The 19,014-nt window shown below is 31.4% G+C and overlaps 1 protein-coding gene across 1 annotated transcript; it reads right to left on the bottom strand.

Moving 5' to 3' along the window:
* Window positions 1-12,560: 12,560 nt before the first annotated feature.
* Window positions 12,561-18,794, bottom strand: LOC131181344 (proline-rich receptor-like protein kinase PERK5). The gene is made up of 7 exons (XM_058149387.1): window positions 18,740-18,794; window positions 15,175-15,519; window positions 14,799-14,885; window positions 13,905-13,975; window positions 13,430-13,506; window positions 13,177-13,336; window positions 12,561-12,590 (listed from the first exon to the last, which is right to left on the bottom strand). The coding sequence occupies exons 1-7, from the start codon at window positions 18,792-18,794 to the stop codon at window positions 12,561-12,563; spliced, it is 825 nt and encodes a 274-aa protein (XP_058005370.1).
* Between the last annotated feature and the right edge of the window lie 220 nt (window positions 18,795-19,014).

The following is a 19,014-nucleotide window of genomic DNA, read 5'->3' as shown; positions in this document are numbered from 1 at the left end:
TGTAAAAAGGCAGGCATCTTTTGGCTGAGCATGATATAAATTAGCTAAGTGAAATTACTAGCCCGTTTAGTCTTTGTACACCTCTATTGTTTCCTAATCAAGTCTTTGAACATGCCATTGACTAACCTTTGGTAAGTTACTCCTGTCATTTTTAGTCCAAATGGCATTACTTTGTAACAAATACACCCTCATTTGTTATGAAAGATGTTTTCTCTGAGTCACTCAGCTCCATTGGTATCTGGTGGTAACCATAGGTGGCATCTACTAAGGAGCATAGCATGGCCTACTATTGCATCCACTAGGTGATCAATTATCGAGAGGGGATAATGATCTTCTGGATAGGCTTTATTCAGATCAGTGAAATCGACATGCATCCTCCACATGTCATTTACCCTCTTTACCAAGACAACATTTACCACCCAAATTGTGTATTGGACTTCTTTAATAAGCCATGGCTTTTATTAACTTAGCAATTTCATCGGCTATCACTTTGTCTATCAGAAGCAAAATGCCTTTTCTTTTATTAAAGGGCTTGATTGTTGAGTCAATATTAAGCTTGTGTGTCATGAACTTTGGGTCTATTCCTTTCACATCTTCTGGTTTCCAGGCAAAAGTTGATATCTTGGATTTAAGTGTTTGAATTATTGTGTCCTTGCTTGGACTGGTGAGTGCTGATCCAAGCATTATCTTCTTTTTCTTTTCCAACTCAACTTCACTAACATCATTGGCTGGCTAGGCATTTATCTTATCCTCTGGTTTTTCCAACAACTCAATTGAGAATGAGAGTTGGGATATGGTTTTGGTAAACTGTCTATAACAATCCTAGGCAGACTTTTGACTTCCTCAAGAAATCGCTATTCCCCCTATTGTAGGAAGTTTTAACCATAAGATCTCTATGTTAATAATTATGCTACGGTTGCTTAGAATTGGCCTTCCCAAAATTGCATTATAGGAGAAAGGAATATCAACCATGATGAACTCAGTATACATCTACCTTTTGAATTGTTCATCTCCACTGACCATTGTTATGTTTGTGGTACCCGTCACAGGGATAGATTTATCACCTAGACCCATTAAAGGGTAAGGGACTTTTAATAAGTCTTTTCTCTAGAGGCCAAGTTTCTAATAAACATCTAGCGTGATGAGGTTCACTGAGCTTTCGATGTCAACTAGAACACATTTCACCATATACTTATTCATTCAAAGGGTGATAACTAGAGGATTAGAATGTGGGCGAGCTACTTTATCACCCTCCTTGGCAAAGTTATAGGCGACTAACACAGTTCCTCCACCACAAGTATCGTGTCTGAGCTATTTGTTGACTTTCTCTTTTTGTCTTGCTTAGTGGATTGGGACCTCCTATTATTATATTAATAGTACTTATGGCCTTTTCATCATCACCCTATCTCTATCTATGCTTAGAACTTTCCCTCCTTTCTCCATCACGATTGGACTAGGTATGGTGAGTGAAATGTCTTAATGTGCCATCCTAGACTAGCCGTTCAATGTCATCTCTCAACTGTCTACATTCATCAATTTATAGCCAAAATCATCATGAAATCTATAGAACTTATTCTAATCTCACTTGTTTGCGGTCCTAGGATTTAGCTTTCGTGGGTATGTAATTGACTCCCCATTCTTTTGTATCCACATTAGTACCCTTGATTGAGACTCATTTAGAGGAGTGTAACTTATGTATCTATCATGCCCCCTGTCTCTATTACCAGCAGAGTTGCTTTGTCATTTTGGTATGTTGTCTAGGCTACTCTTTTTCTCCTTGGTTCTGATTTCTTTGCCTAGCTTTAACAGTTGCTTTTCATCATCCAGGCGGATATACTTTTGGGTTCACTCAATGAGCTGATAATAATTGTGAGCTAGATTTTTGATAAGGGAATTTACAAATTTGACATTGGTAGAACACTTTTTAATTCATGATTCGGTTGTTCGACCTGGATAGCTTCTGTGTTGAAACGATTGATATAACTTCTTAGTGACTTACCCAGATTTTGCCTGACCTTTACAAGTCAAACGATAGTTTCTTTAGTGGGATGCAGGTGATGAATCTTTGCTTGTATTCTATTGCTAGGTGCTAGAAACTCGAGATTGAGCTAGGGCTGAGATGTTGATACCACTTCTGAGCAAGCCTTGTTAGGGTTGATGGGAAGGCCTTGCATAGGATGAGTCATTAACATATTGTAGTTGCATTGTAGTTCTAAAATTTGCAAGGTGACTCCTTAGGTAAGATCTGGCATCATATTTGTCCAAAATGGGCAATTTGAACTTTAGGGGAAAAGGTCTAACCAGGTTTTCATCCGTTAAAGGAAAATAGTCACCCGCACTAAAATCTTCGTCAGGATCAAAATTGTTTTGAAATTTGGGCAGGGCCTTAACTTTGCCCTTGTCAATGCCTTCTTTTATGGAATTTGCTTCAAAATCACCAACTTTTTCTTTGCCCTTTGGTTGTTACAGTTTTTGGGGATCTAGGATGGCATCATTTATAGGGGCTCTTGAGTTTTCTAATTACGCATTCTAGTTTTTTAAGCCAGCATTTTTTGTTTTTAGTTCCTTAATGTGCTATGTCAAGTATTCAAAAGTCATAGGGGGTTGAGGTCGAGTATTTTTAGCAATAGTGGCACCATTGGTGGTACCATTACTAGTAGGAGGGTCAACAGGAATTGGTGGTGGTTCCATGGGTAAAGGGTTTGAAGTTATAGTGATAGCGATGAGAGAAGAAACAGTAATCACAACATTTGTTTTTTATGAGAAAGGATTATCGAAGTAATCTTTCCCATAAATGGTGCCAATGATGCTATTTTTTTTTCGATGGGTTATGGATATCGGGTTCAAGGATCTGTAATAGAAAAGAGCACCAGGTGGATTAGATAACTACTGCTCCGATGCCTAAGTTAGTGATGAGAACTGAAATAGAGAACAGATGGGTAAAAAACTTAGTAGCGTTCATACATGATGGCTCTTATATAGGACTTTGATGTGAATTCCTATTAGGATTAGGAGTTTGTGCTTCAGTAGAATTATGAGTCTACTCTGCTTGTTGAGCCTTCATATGGATGGAATTCTGATCATAGTGGATATCTCGAGATCCTTATCCTTGAAAGTGATCTAAGTATCCCTTGTATAGTTGGGAGAGTAATTCTTTTATCCAAATGTTCGGGTATCATCTGGTTCAGACTGCTCATTACCCATTTACTCGATTATTCGTTATTCATCTTATTGTATTATTTTTGTGGTTGAGATATCACATAGTTGTCATTGTTGTGGGTCTGTAACTAGTCCCATAAGAGTATTGACAGAGTAATATACACTCAAAATTTCAAATCACACAGTCGTCACTGTCGTGGGATCATAGCTAGTCCCATGACACAAAGAGTATCGATAAAGCAAAATACATTTGAAATTTTAAATCACACAGTTGTCAATGTTGTGGGCCTGCCGTTAATCCCATGACACAAAAAGTATCAACAAAGCAAGACATACTCAATTTTCGTTGTTGTGAGACCATAGCTAGTCCCATAACTCAAAGTCCTGAACTTAACCCAAGCAGAAGGTATATCGATAGAGCAAGATATACTTAATCTTCATAGCTGATATCACACTAGCTTTCAAACAATTTTCAAAGAATTGTGTTGTGACGAAATTTGAGCAATGCCTTCACATTGATTTAAAATCTAGCCAAAGTGGAGGGCAAACTATAGATCCCTATTTGTGTGACCTTATAGGCATGTGCATTGAGGCTGTAAGGAACTTGATGATGAAAAAATTGTATGACTATGAGATATATTTATAGACATTAAAAACTAGATAATCATATGTATGGCATGTTTCTTGGAGAAAATAATTTTGAATAGCAAAAAATGATTAATTAAATTTAAATAAAGTTTATTTTTGTTTAAATTTAATTCTAAGAATTTATTAAAAAAAATAATTAAGCCTAATTGGGCTCTGTGGGTCCAATGAGGCCTAGTAAAAAATTTTGATTAAATAAATAAAAGTCCACCATTCCTTTTATTTTATTAAAGAAATTAATGAAAAATAAAAATTAAATAGGAAGATTTTCTCTTCAAGATTTCTTAAATCTTCTTGATTTGGGATTACATAAACTTTCTATATAATTTATGACCTAAACCCTATAAATACCTAAAAAAGGGAGGAGGAAAAAAATAGAAGAACGAACTCACATGGCCACAAAAAAAAGAGAGAGAGAGAGAGAGAGAGAGAGAGAGAGAGACTCTCTCCCATCACCCCCCCCCCCCTCTTCCTTTCCCTCTTTCCTTTTCTTCGTTCTTATTTCAAAAAAGTATTCAAGATTTGATTAGAGGTGAGTGTTTTTAAGTGACAAATATTTAAGAAATACGTCATATATTGTATTTTCATGATTATATGCTTCAAATTTATCTCATATATTCATAACGTATATGTTTATGTGGTAAAGTTGAGGGAAATCAACAACTCTGCACACATCTTTTTTCTAGGTTCAAGTTTTTATTAATTTTTGTACTATTTTGTTTTTGAAAAAATTGTAAAAAAATTATATATTTTTGTTCTTTGTAAACTTCTAATAATTTTAAGTTAAAAAATCACAAAACAAAAAACTTCTAATTTAAGTTAGTTATGGCCATTCAAAGTTAGGGTGTCTGCAGAATTTGATTTAAAGAATAGCTTTCAGGGCCTACATTTTCTTTGATTTTTAATCTTTTTCTGCGTTTCTTAATTCTAAAAATAAGTTAAAGATCTTCGCTAATTTTCCTATTGGTTTCATGTAAATACCTATTGTGGTTTGTAAGATACGTTGATTTTAAAAAAGTATTGTCAATTTGTCTCGAATGTGAAATAGTAGTGAACCCTAATTCTTGTAAATTATTAGGTGATTTTTTATTAGTTATTAATTTTATAATTTTGTATGATGTATTAGCATGCTTCTAGAATTTTTGTGTAACTTTTGTATATATTTTGATGACATTAAAAATTTAAATATCAAAATACTGTAAATATATCCAGATCTGAAAATTTCATATTAGTTTATAATTTCTTGTTTTCAAGTTTTAAATTATATTTTGATTTAATTTTAATGTTGTACATGTGATATGATGTTATGAAGTATTAGAATTGGATTAAAATACCATTGGCCATTAGGTAGTTTTAGCCAAATAGAAGTTTAAATTAATTAGGATATAAATATTAGATTTCAATAAAAATTGTTATTAGTTTGTTTCATATTACAAATAAAATTGGTAAATAGCTCTAATTTAAGTACCAAAAAGAACAATAATTACATGGAGTCTACGTAAAGCTTAATGGTAGCAAGATAGGGATAAAAAGAAGACTCTTTTTCAATGGTAGCTTGCCCCATTGGCAACTATAATTATTTTAAGACAAGTATCTCTAAATTTTCAAAATAATATTTATGTATACAATATGTGGTAATAATAGGATTTTATCGGATAAATAATAAAAATTAATTTTGTTTGTATTTTTAACCTACTTTTCTATGAAAATTGAATTAAATAAATATTTAGGATTTTGGCACATAAATAAATTAAATTAAATATTTGTTAAATTATAAAATAAATTGGCATATTAGAAATAAACTATTTTAGGTTGTAATTATTTGGGCCTTATGTGTTTATTAGAATAAAATACACTTGTGTATCATTTTATTAGTTTAATTATCTTTAGGGTGATTTGGTAAATTAATAAATTAATTAGTTAAATAGAAATTTAGGATTGTTTGTCAATTGAATTTATTTTTAAATTAAATTATCAATAATTAATTAATTTTAGTTACTTAATAAATATCACTTCATTAAATTTGGCAGCCCCATAAATACGAAGTACTTATATATGAAAATTGTTTGCAAACAATAAGCCCTATTTAAACTATTTATGTGTATAGGTTTAAAAATTGCATATTTAGTTTAGAAGTCTGATAAAGGAATAATAAATAAGACTTTCAGAAATATTAATATATGACTGACACTCAAATTAACGAGGTTAGACCTAGCGTGCCTAACACTTTCTCCTTACGTACCCACTATCCCGAACCTAAACATTGAGCTATGGTAACAATAGTTGTGGAATCTTTGCTAGAAGTAAGTTGCCATCCACAACCTTGATGGAAAATTGAGTGCATCAATCGACTCTCTTTCAAAATTGATGTCTCAATCAGATGTCGCTCGAAAGAAATAATAAATATGTCCCGATTATTACCCAAGTGATGATTTCTGTCTATTTATGCCATTGGCGATTTCTGTCTATCTATGCCTTTGTGGCATAAATCTTTGATACCATGATAGTGCTATGGGAAGGCGGTACTTGCCGATAAACTCAATTCTATTAAGATTGTATAAATTACATGTCTAGAAAATATTATTTAAGAAGGTAGTACTTAGCATTACCTGATGCACTTTATGCAATACCAGTATATGATCTTTCACCTTACGTCATCTCTTGACACCACAATGGTCTTATAAATGATGTGTTGTCCTTGTCTCAAGATTTTAATCATGTATCCTTTAATTTCATTAGAAGGTCAGGTAACAAAGTTGCTTACTCTAGCTAACTCTCTTAGGGATAATTCCTTCATTTGTAATCCAATGGCCCAAGTAGCCTTTGTATTTTCTCTTTCATCTTTTTAGACTGTTTAATGAAAGATCTCTTCTAAATATATATATATATATATATATATATATATATATATATATATATATATATATATATATATATATAAAGCTTATAGCTAAGATTTGAGCTATATTTGAAATTGGCCAAATTAATAATACTAAAGCCCTGACATTAACTGATTGATTCTAATTCCATCGTCCTTTTCTAATGTTCAGTCAATTGCTATTTATTTTATCACTTTTAATTGCTTGAAATAAGCTGGGCAAGAACTTTTTTGTTTAAATCAAAATCTATGTAAACATCATAAAATGGTTATAAAAAGCTTTATTTATTTGATTTTATTTAAAATAAGGCAAGGATCAAATATAGCTCTATTATCTTGATTTTTTAATTATCTATTTTAATTAAAATAAATGCTAAATTGTTAATAAAATTAAAATAATATATTTATTGTAACACCCCGTTTGCATAGCCTGGTAGATTTCACTGTTCCGGTGACCGGTGTCGGTCCGGACAATTAAGGAGATTAGAACCACACTTAAGACAACTAGAGAAGCTATAAATACAAATAATTAATAATGTCCAATTAGTTAAGTATAAACAAGAAAAATAGAACATAAGAAGTTAAACGAGCCGAGAGTCACAGCGATGGGTGACCTCCTCGGGAACGACTGCGAAGTCGTTTTAAACTCAAATTTCGAACCGTAAAATGTGATGCTGCGGTCCTTAGGACCCTTATGAACACAGTGGAAAAGAGAAATTCACGAAAAAGAATTGTTAAACCAGTCAAATAATTAGGTCAGGGAGTCGAAAGAAATATTGGATTATTTGCAAACCGGGATGAACCGGCGAGGGGCAATTTGGTCAATTGACCCCGAGAGCTGACTCCTGACCTAACTGTTAAATAAAATCGGAGAAAAGAAAATTTTGGAATCGAGAATTAAATTAAAGAACTAATAGAAAAATAAATAGAAAAAAAAAAGAGAAGAAGATGGAAAAGTCAAAGGTGATGACATCATGCATGACCTCATGCGTGATGCCATAAAGAAATTAATTAATTTAATTTTTAAATTGGATTTTTGGTCTTCCTAAGACATAAAAGAAAAGAAAAGAAAAGAAAAAAAAATAATAAAGTCATCTTCTTCATCAAAAAAAAAACGTGACTCTCTCTTTCCCTCTCCCAAAGCTCACTCTCAAACCTCCATTAGAGCTCTTAGCTCAAGCTTTATACACCCTAAATTAATCATAAGTTCCCCTAAAATTCTCCACTAAACCTCATCTTTGCATCTTGAAGAGTATAGAGGAGCAAGAAAAAGAAAGAAAATTGGTGAAAAGGGGAGTTAGAAATTGCTACACAAAGGTTGGTATTCTAACTCTTAATTTTCTGTTTTAAGTGCATGTTTAGTGACTTAAATGAACTTAGAAACTAAGGAAATGAAGAGAAATCAATTGTTGAAGGACCAAACTGAATTTCGGCCTGTTGAAGGGGAGTATGATTTTGTATGGTTTGATGGAGTTAAATGAGTTTAGAAGATTTATTTAGTTGATTGATTAGGATTAAAACCATTAAATGTAGTTAAATACAATAATTTAGTAAGTTAGGGTTTTGGGACTTAGGGTTTGTGAACCAAAAATGCAAGAAATGAGTAAATGGCATGTTTGACCTATTGTGAAGTGAAAAATGGTCAATTGTGACCAAATAAGTTGTGTTTGAATTATTAGAAGTGAAGCCAAATTCGGAGGTTGTATGGTCATGCTGCTGGTAGCATGACCAAGTCAACTTTGAAGGACCAAAACTAAAATTTTACAAGTCCAATTGATATGCCACCAATTGGGGATGAAAATAGACATAAAATGACACAATTTTCATTAAGGAACCATGCCCAAAAACTGACCAAAACCTAGTGAACCAATTGACCAAAATTGGTTAAGAGCAGTCTGCCACTGCACAAACTGACCAAATGAACAGTAACTGTTCATTTGGTCATAACTCGAGCTAGGTAGGTCAAATTGACCTGAAATTTTACTCGTAATTAGATAAGATATAGATCTAAAACTTTCATGAAGAACACCAACCCAAATTATGCCATTAACCTAACCAAATTATTGAGCAAAGTTGAGTTACTGAACCTGTAAAACTGCAGATTTCCATTTGAACAGTAAAGTTCCAATGGCTATAACTCTCTCTAGAAAACTCCGATTTAGGCGATTCTTGAACCGATGGAAACCTAAGACATAGTAGAACATTTCGTATGAAGGAAATTAGACCAAATTATGGACTTAACTTGATCAAATTACTGAACGAAATTAGATCAAAAATCTGCCAGAACCAAAATTGTAGCATGAACAGTGCACGTGAACAGTAATTGTATTTTGGTTATAACTTGAGCTACAAAACTCCAATTGGGGTGATTCAAAAATGAGAATACACTTAAGACAATAAGGAACATTTTCTATGAAGGAAGGTTTGCCAAATTCCAACAGTAAAAGGACCAATGAAACAGTGCAACTTAGGACTCCAAAACCGAAAATTAGCAATTTTGCCTAAAAGACCTAAGCTTTGAGAAAATGACCAAAACCAACAAGTTTAGTGATCAAAATGTGGTATTTGGGTGAAGTTGGAGTTCCCATACCTATTAAGCCTTAGAAAGTCAACAAATTGACTTGAATAGTACCATGAATAGTAACTCCGAAATGAAAATTTCCAAGAATGTTAGTTTAAGCATATTTGGGCTAGAATTAAGTATTTATGAATTAATTATTGGATTTATGCTAAGTTATGATACTGAAACACTGTGAAACTGTGTTTCAGTGGAAAAGAACACCGGAAAAGAACTCGAGGAATCGAGTCAAGGCCGATAAGCGACTCGCATCAGGTTTGTGCACAAAAATTTATAAATTATAGTTTTCACAATGAAAATTGATTTGTTATACATTGTGAATATGTTTTATTCATTATTGATTTCGAAAATGTTGTGTTGCCTATTTTACAATGGAAATTTGAAATGAAAATTATTTATTGATTTGTAAGGAATATTTGAACAATATGGTTTTGAATTTAGTTATGGCTTTGGAAATTTTATTTGAGAATTTGTGTGTTGCCTACTTTGGAAATGGAGATTTGAATGAAGCTTGTTTAATTGTTGCATCAATCATAATTGAACATCATATTTTTAAATCGTTTTAATTCACACTTGGCATGGCAATATTAATATGTTCCTCATCCACTTGTGGGGTGAGTTTGATATTTGATCAATTTCCTCCCTCTCTGGCTTCCCAGTCTGAGGGGCGAGTTTGGATGAGTACTCATTAGCTAGCTAGCCACCTCCCTCATTGATTTCGATTAGTGGGGGTGTTTGCGTTGTCGTGATGTACACACGGCATGTTCGAAAATTTTGTGTCATAGCCTAAGTTGTGTTATTGATTGGCAATACTATCTTTATTGAATTATTTGATCAAAGTTGTGTTGTGTTAAGCTTTGAAAATTATGATTTGTTATAAATGTGAGTGGAAAATTTGAAATATGATTGTGAAATATTGGAATTATGAATTGTTCATGAATGTTTTAAATTATACATTTTACGTTTTATTGTGCACCACTGAGTATCTTTATACTCAGCGATAGCTTTAACTTGCTGTCGCAGATAGAGAAAAGGACATAGCAGTAGAGTGAACTGGTACAGTTAGAGAGGAGCACAGTTGAAGAATTTCTGTATGGGTATTGTTTATACCCTGGTAGTTTAGTTTGATGTAAATATGATAGTATGCATATGTATCTCTATAGTTTGAGCAGTTGTACAGATAAAATTGTACTAATATTATTTTTGATATTTTGTGTTTGTAAATTTAATAGTGGATGTAAATTAAATATTTAAAATGCAATGTGCATGAGTTTATGAAATATTTTGAGTTATTAATTTTTGATTTGAAATTTGGATTTTGAGTTGAAGTGTTGCCATTGTTGTTGATTTGAAATTTGGTGGTTGCAAATGAAGTTGTGATTGAGAAAAATATTGGTAGTGTTTTTATTTTCAGGTTTTGAAGAACTATTTTCTCAAAATACAGACGGCACTCTGTCGAAATTTTTGTAAAAATTGCGGAGATTTTAAATATCTAAAAATTTGATTTGTGTTTGGACTTTAAATAAAGGTTTTTAATAATTGAAAAAAAATTTTACCCACCAATTCCATAATAAACGAAAATTGTTTTAAAATCCCTTGTAGTATATTTAATGGGTTACCGGTAGGTGAAGTACGGTAATTCATTAGGTGTACTACGGGAATATGTTACATCTTACGAGGAGTAGGGTGTGACATTTATAGTCAATAATTTTTAATCATTTAGTCTCAAAGAGTAATTCAAACAGCAATTTTAATCAAATACATAATAAACAACTTTTTCGATTAACAATAACTTTTATTTAGATACCAAATATATAAACTGTTCTTTCAAAATAATAATTTTATAAATAGCAATTTTAAAACAGTAACAACAAAATACAACAACATAGTAGGTACATGTTTATTGGATAGAGTTAAAAGAGTTTGAGCCAACCAAACATGTAAGTTGCTTTTTTCAGAATAACAATTTCATAAATAGCAATTTCAAAACAGCGACAACAAAATACAATAGCATAGTGGGTACGTGTTCATTTGATAGAAATTAAAATGTTAAAAACTAATTAAATATCTATTTTACACATATTTAAGGGAAAATAATAAAAATATAAATATACATTTAATTAAATATGTAAATACCAAAAAGTGATAATTAATTAAGAATAAAATATTAAATAATTCATTATAAAATATATTAAAAAATATCTCTCTAATATATATTAGAATTAAAAAAAGTATAACGTAAATTTAGAACTAAAATTAAAAATAACATGTTCTTTAAAAAAATATAAATAACATATAAAACTTTATTAATAACCATGTGCAAGGCATAAGTATTATATTAGGATCATAATTAAAAGTGAAAAAAAATTAATAGTATTAAATAATTATTTTTATCATAGTCACTATTTATTTATTTGTTTTTTTATTTGTTTTATTTAATTAATTAATAGGTGGTTTAATTAGTCATTTCTCCATTTTTAAAATATAAGGAGTGAAAAGTCCTAAGTTTGAATCTTTGTACCTGTCTATTCTTATAAGAACAATTTTATATTTATTTTTAGACTTTTATTGTATATTATCTTAATTATTGAAAATGTTGCCTAACATAATTTAAAATGGTAAAATTTACTACTAAAACATGTATAATATAACTTAAAAATATATATATATATCAACAAATTAATCTTGCGTATCATTAATATCTTGCCGGTATAAATGTAAGACAGATAAGATAATGAGAGCTGAAATATAAATTACAAGATGTAACTTGAATTTAGAGATTTACCTAGCTCATTTTTTGGCGTAACTCCACAAGTTTATATATACAAGTTGCAGCACAATAAATCATCTGATCCATTTCTTTTTTATTAAACTCATCTTGCAATTTAGGATAAAAAAGATCCTTATAATTTTCTAAGTGCAAATCCGGTTGGTTCGTATCCAAAACTTTTTGGAATAAATGCATTACCTGAACATTAAAATAAATATATAAAGTGAATCAGAATTGAAGTGAATCAGAATTGAAATTCATAAAGAGTACTTATATATATATATATATATATATATATATATATATATATATATATATATATATATATATATAATTGAGATAATTATAGTCCGTTCGGTAACAATTTTTAAAATAGTGATTAATATTGATTTCGATCAAAATATTATTTCTCTTATTTATACTATTCAGTGGCATAGTATTTATATTAGTGTTTAAAAATTAAGGAAGTTGTTCATAAAATGTTATCCTTCCTAACTTTTAGGTCCTGTTCAGCAATATTAACTATTGTATTAGCTGTTAGCTGTTTTAGTAGATGTTAACTGTTTTACCAATTAGTAGTTGTTAGATATTAACCGTTAATGATTAGTTGTTTATATAGCTATTAAAGTAAAAGTATTTAGTAAAAATAACTATTAAATATAAAAATAGTAATATAATCTTATTGACTCTAGTCAAAACGCGCCTACAACCTCTAATGAGAGACGTAATGTTTTGTTTAATTCAAAATACTACACACTACCTTAAAAGAAATTGTCAAATAGGATTTTAGAAGTTAAAAAGAGCGTTTTAGTTGTGGTCAATAAATTTATATCACTATATTTACATTTAATGGTTAATCTAATAATTATTTTTACTCAATACTTATGCTTTAACAGCTATAAAAATAGCTAACCACTAATATTTAATATCTAACAGATGATAATTAGTAAAACATTTGACAACTATTAAAATAATTAATAGCTATTAAAACATATAATATTACAAAATATAGTCTTAGTAGATTATATATATATATATATATATATATATATATATATATATATATATATATATATATATATATATTTGTAATTAAGAATAAGTTGACAGCCTTAGAGTAGTTTGAATGGAAAAACAAGTACCTACCCAAACAGCTAAGCGAATGTATTTTTTGGGTTCCACTTCAAAAACGGCTGGTTTCCCCGTAATTAACTCCAAAAGCACAATACCGAAAGAAAAGACATCAGATTTATCTGCAAGCTTCCTTTCCTGGCCATCTTTGTTGTAATACTCAGGAGGTGCATAACTGTACGTGGAGAAAGCGTGAATGAGAACAACCTATTCGATGAATTTTCTCTGAGAATGAAAATTTAGCTAACAAACACCAAACGAATCTTACGCATGAGTTCCCCTTGGGTCAGTAGAAACATGACTAAAAGATTCTGGAAAATCTTTGGAAAGTCCAAAATCTCCGATCTGAAGAAAAAATAATTGGTAGAAGTAAATTTATTGTGTCATTGAAACTTAAATTCAAAAGACAACAAGTTTGAATAAAATAAACTACGGCAGTAAGGCCCATTATTCGCAATTAAATAAAAAAAATATTTAATATATAAAACTCTGTACTTGCATTTTTAATTAATAAAAAAAAATTAGAATGTCTAACTATTGAAGTTTTCACGATGATTTACAGGAAAAAAAATTTAATTGAATTTTTATGTAATTACATTTAATTTTTATATTTTTTATATTAATTTTTTTAAATTAAAAAATTAAATTATCTTGTTTCAAACATAATAATTACTAAAAAAAATAAACTAAATTTTAAATTTTTATAAAATTCAAATTTCCAAATAAAGACATAAATACCATACCTTTGGTTCAAATTTTTCATTAAGAAGAATATTATCACTCTTAATATCCCGATGAATAATGGCAGGTGCACCTACAAAGAATATAATTAAAAGAATATGAGATTCAAGAGAACAGTACCAAAAAAGAAAAATTATAAAATATTATTCTTGAAATACATGAAAATAATACTTTTTCTCATACAAAAATATGAATTATCCTTATAATGTGAAGAGTATACTATATAAAATTGTGAAGAAAAGATGCAAGTGTTATTTAGTACCTTGAATTCTTAAATGTTAAGAATTCTCTTTCTTAAGTTTATTGAAAGACTCAAAAATGAAGAAAGTGAAAGTTGAAAAGTTGGGCTAATTATTAGGTACATCGAGAGCACTAAAAAATAGTGTTCTCTCTCTCACAGAAAAAGTGGATCATCCCTATAATATGGAGAGTGAGTCCCACTTGATTACAAGAGATGATATATATGCACTGAATGCATCCAATAATTTCTCAAAAAGTTGAGTCACTTTTTTATCCTTGAAAATAATAAAAAGTGTTAAAAAAAATGGCAACTTGTAAAGTTGCAGTAGCTTTGGCATTGCCGACTTTAATTTTGGCACCAAAATGCGGGTTTTGCATGGCTATATAAAGCCAATCAACTCTCTCTTTGACGGCAGCCCAATATTGTCAGAAAAGTGATAGAGATAAAATTAAAGAGAATTTTCTCTAAACTTTTTTTGAGATTTTGAGTGTAATTGAGTTTGAAGGTTTATGTAATTTGAGAAAGAAAAATATTTAGTATTTGTAATTATTTTTTTTATAATAGAAAATCTATTTATAGAGTAGGCTTACCCCAAGTATTTAATAATTTCTAAAAAAACTAGGGAAATAAATAAAAAAAAAGGCTAAATACTTACAGTCCTCATGCAAATATGCTAACCCCTTTGCAGTGCCCAAAGCAATTTTCATTCTGGTTGGCCAATTGATTGTCGGCATTCCATTCCCTGCAATGTTTTTAACCCCTTAGCAAGGAAACAATATAATATCTGCCAGCTTAATTATTTAGTATAGTCAAGACCCTACATATATATGATTTTATTTTTGGATAAATAAGAAAATTTATAAGTTAAAGGAAAAAATATATCATCTTTCCAAGACCTCTAACCAATGTGACCCGATTTGCACTTATAATTATCAATCATATTTCATATATATATATATATATGTCATTTTTTAAACATTGATGAGATTTTGAATTCTAATGATCATCACTCATAAATTTTAAAAATAAACTAAAATTAAAGAAGTACTCTTCATCCAGATGAGACTTCAATGAATTGTTGGACACATACTCATAAACAAGTAACCTATCAGCTTTATGACTGCAATATCCTACCACCTCAACAATATTCCGATGACGGATGCAACTAATGGTTTTAGCCTCATCGTCAAAATCTCGTCGCGCTTGTTCCTCTTTGTTCGGATTAGAATAATGTTTAAGCCTCTTAACAGCAACGACTTTTTGGTTTGAAAGTACTCCCTTGTAAACTTGACCAAAACCACCCTCGCCAAGGCGGTTTTCGTTGGAGAAATAACCAGTTGCTGTGGCCAGCTCGTCTAAAGTATATATGGGAACAACTGGATCAAATCAAACGGTTAGCCAAGTACAGTTACATCACAAAACACACATAAACACACATAAATATTTTAAAATTGGCTGAAAGCATTTTAAAAAATTACTTGGCAGCCACCTTTAGTTACATATCTTTTGATTCCTAAATTTTATAAAAGTGTTAACTATTTAACTATTGCGATTGGTGAATACATGAATAGGACTTGCATGTATTTTAACTTTTTAGTTATACTTTCGGAGTTTAATGGTTACACTTTTATAATTTTGAGGGTGTAATAATTATATTTTTATAAATTTGAGATATCATATGAGATATAACTAAATATGAAGGTGCCACATATCTTATCATTTATTTCTATATATTTAAATTTTATAATTTAAAAAAAGATATAAATATATTATTAAAATGATGTCTAAAACTTATATTTCTAATTGTATTTTATTTTTAATAAATAAATTTATATTATTACTAATAAATTAAAATAAAAAAATAAAAAGAAAATTTCCATGGGAAAACTCGCCCCACCTCGCTCTCCAATGGAGAAGTTTCTGTGTCCCGACCCTAACTTATATGGGGCGGGGACAAGTATGACATGAACTGGCCAAGTATTACATGAATCGGCTAAGTGCAATTACTCGCCAGTATAGTCTTTGTACACCTCTATTGTTTCCTGACCAAGTCTTTAAACATACTATTAACTAACCTTTGGTAAGTTGCTTCTGCAATTTTTAGTCCAATGGCATTACTTTGTAACAAAATACACCCTCATCTATTATGAAAGATGTTTTCTCTAAGTCACTCGGCTCCATTAGTATCCAGTGGTAACTAGAGATGGCATTTACTAAGGAGCATAGCATGGTCTACTATTACATCCACCAGATGATCAATTATCGGGAGGGGATAATGATCTTTTGGATAAGCTTTATTCAGATCAGTGAAATTGACATACATCCTCCACTTGTCATTTGCCTTTTTTACCAGGACAAAATTTACCACCCAGGTTGGGTATTGGACTTCTTTAATAAGCCCTGCCTTTTTCTTAACTTAGCAATTTCGTCAGCTATCACTTTCTGTCTATCAGGAGCAAAACTCTTTTTCTTTTGTTAAATAGCTTAATTGTTGAGTTAACATTAAACTTGTGTGTCATGACCTTTGGGTTTATTCTTTTCACATCTTCTGGTTTCTAAGCAAAAGTTGATATCTTAGATTTAAGTGTCTGGATTATTCTGTCCCTGTTTGGACCTGTGAGTGTTGATCCGAGCTTTACCTTCTTTTCCTTTTCCAACTCAACTTCACTGACATCATTGACTGGCTAGGCATTTATCTTATCCTTTGGTTTTTCCAACAACTCAATTAGGAATGAGAGTTAGGATATGGTTTTGGTAAACTGTCTATCCTGGGCAGACTTTTGACTTCTTCATGCAATCGCTATTCCCCCTACTGCTGGAAGTTTTAAGCATAACATCTCTATGTTAATAATTATGCCGTGGTTGCTTAGAACTGGCCTTCCTAAAATTATATTATAGGAGAAAGGAATATCAACCATGGTGAACTCAGCATACATCTCCCTTTTAAATTGTTCATCTCTAACAACCATAGTTATGTTTGTGGTACCCACCATGGGGATAGATTTGTCACCTAGACCCATTAAAGGGTAAGGGACTTTTGATAAGTCTTTTCTCTAAAGGCCAAGTTTCTCATACACATATAGCGTGATGAGGTTCACTAAGCTTTCGGTGTTAACTAGAACACATTTCACCATATACTTATTCATTCAAAGGGTGATAACTATAGAACACATTATCATCCTCTTTGCTAAAGGTTATAGGCGACTGACACAGTTCCTCCACCATAAGTACCATGTCTGAGCTATTTGTTGACTTTCTCTTTTTGTCTTACTTAGTGAGATTAGGACCTCCTGCGAGATTGGGACCTCCTACTACTATATTAATAGTGCCGATGGGCTCTTCATTATCACTCTATCTTTGTCTATGCTTAGACCTTTCCCTCCTTTCTCTATCATGATCGAACAGGGTATGGTGAGTGAAATGCCTTAATGTGCCATCCCTGACTAGCCTTTCAATCTCATCTCTCAATTGTTTGCATTCATCAATGTTGTGGCCAAAATCATCTTGAAATCTATAGAACTTATTCTGAACTCACTTGTCTGTGGTCCTAGGATTCAGCTTTCCTGGGTATGTAGTTGACTCTCTATTCTTCTGTATCTATATTAGTACCCTTGATCAAGACTCATTTAGAGGAGTGTAATTTCTATATATGTCAAGCCCAGTATCCCTATCACTAGCAAAGTTGCTTTGTCATTTTGGTATGTTGTCTAGGCTGGTTTTCTTCTCCTTGGTTCTGACTTCTTTGCGTAGCATTACTAGCTACTTTTCATCATCCAGGCAGATATACTTCTGGGTTCACTCCATGAGCTGATAATAGTTGTGAACTAGATTTTTTATGAGGGAATCTACAAGCTTGACATTGGTGGACCACTTTTTAATGGCTTCACAAGCAGTTTCATGATTCAGTTGTTCGACCTAGATGGCTTCTGAGTTGATATGATTAATATAACTTCTTAGTCAAAATTTTCCTTACCTTTTCAAGTCAGACGATAATTTCTTTGATGGCATGCAGGTGACAAATCTTTACTTGAATTCTATTGCTAGGTGCTAAAAACTCAAGATTGAATTGGGGCTGAGATGTTGATACCGCTTTTGAGCAAGCCCTGCTAGGGTTGATAGGAAGACTCTGCATAGGATGAAGTCATTAACATTCTATAGCTGCATTGTAGCTCTAAAATTTGAAACGTGACTCCTTAAGTTAGATCTACCATCATATTTGTCCAAAGTGCGCAATTTGAACTTTAGGGGAAAAGGTTCGGTAAGGTTTTCATTCATTAAAGGAAAATAGTCACCCACACCAAAATCTTCATTGGGATCAAAATTGTTTTGAAATTTGGGTAAGGCCTTAACTTTGCCCTAGTCAATGCCTTCTTTTGTGGAATTTGCTTCAAAATCATCGATTTTTTCTTTACCCTTCAGTTGTTACAGTTATTAGGGATCTGGGATGGCACTATTCTCAGGGGCTCTTGAGTTTTCCAATTGGGCATTCTAGTTTTTTAGGCTAGCATTTTTTGTTTCTAGTTCCTTAATATGCTATGTCAGCTACTCAAAAGTCATAGGGGGGTTAAGGTTGGGTATTTTCAGCAAAAATAGCACCATTGGTGGTACCATTACTAGTAGGAGGGTCAGCAAGAATTGGTGGTGACTCCATGGGTAAAGGGTTTGAGGTTATAATGATAACGGTGAGAAAGAAGAAATAGCAATCACAGTATTTATTTTTTATGAGAAAGGATTATCAAAGTCATCTTTCCCATAAATGGCGCCAATGATGCTATTCTTTTTTCTGGCAGATTATGGATATCAGGTTCAAGGATCTACAAGAGAAAAGAGCACTAGGTGGGTTAGATGACTACCGCTCCAATGCCTGACTT

The sequence above is a fragment of the Hevea brasiliensis genome, chromosome 7 (assembly GCF_030052815.1).
Source record: "Hevea brasiliensis isolate MT/VB/25A 57/8 chromosome 7, ASM3005281v1, whole genome shotgun sequence".
Lineage (NCBI taxonomy): Eukaryota > Viridiplantae > Streptophyta > Magnoliopsida > Malpighiales > Euphorbiaceae > Hevea > Hevea brasiliensis.
The sequence above is the reverse complement of the archived record's forward strand: the minus strand, read 5'-3'. Positions and strand labels throughout refer to the sequence as shown.

What these genes read in the sequence shown, in the direction of transcription:
- LOC131181344 (XM_058149387.1), bottom strand. Translation starts at nt 18,794, where the DNA reads ATGGAGTCACCACCAATTCTTGCTGACCCTCCTACTAGTAATGGTACC. An exon ending in TAGTAATGGTACCACCAATG is followed by an intron (nt 15,520 to 18,739) that starts GTGCTATTTTTG and finishes GATTTGATCCAG; the next exon opens with TTGTTCCCATATATACTTTA. An exon ending in ACATTCGCTTAGCTGTTTGG is followed by an intron (nt 12,591 to 13,176) that starts GTAGGTACTTGT and finishes TTGGTAAAACAG; the next exon opens with TTAACATCTACTAAAACAGC.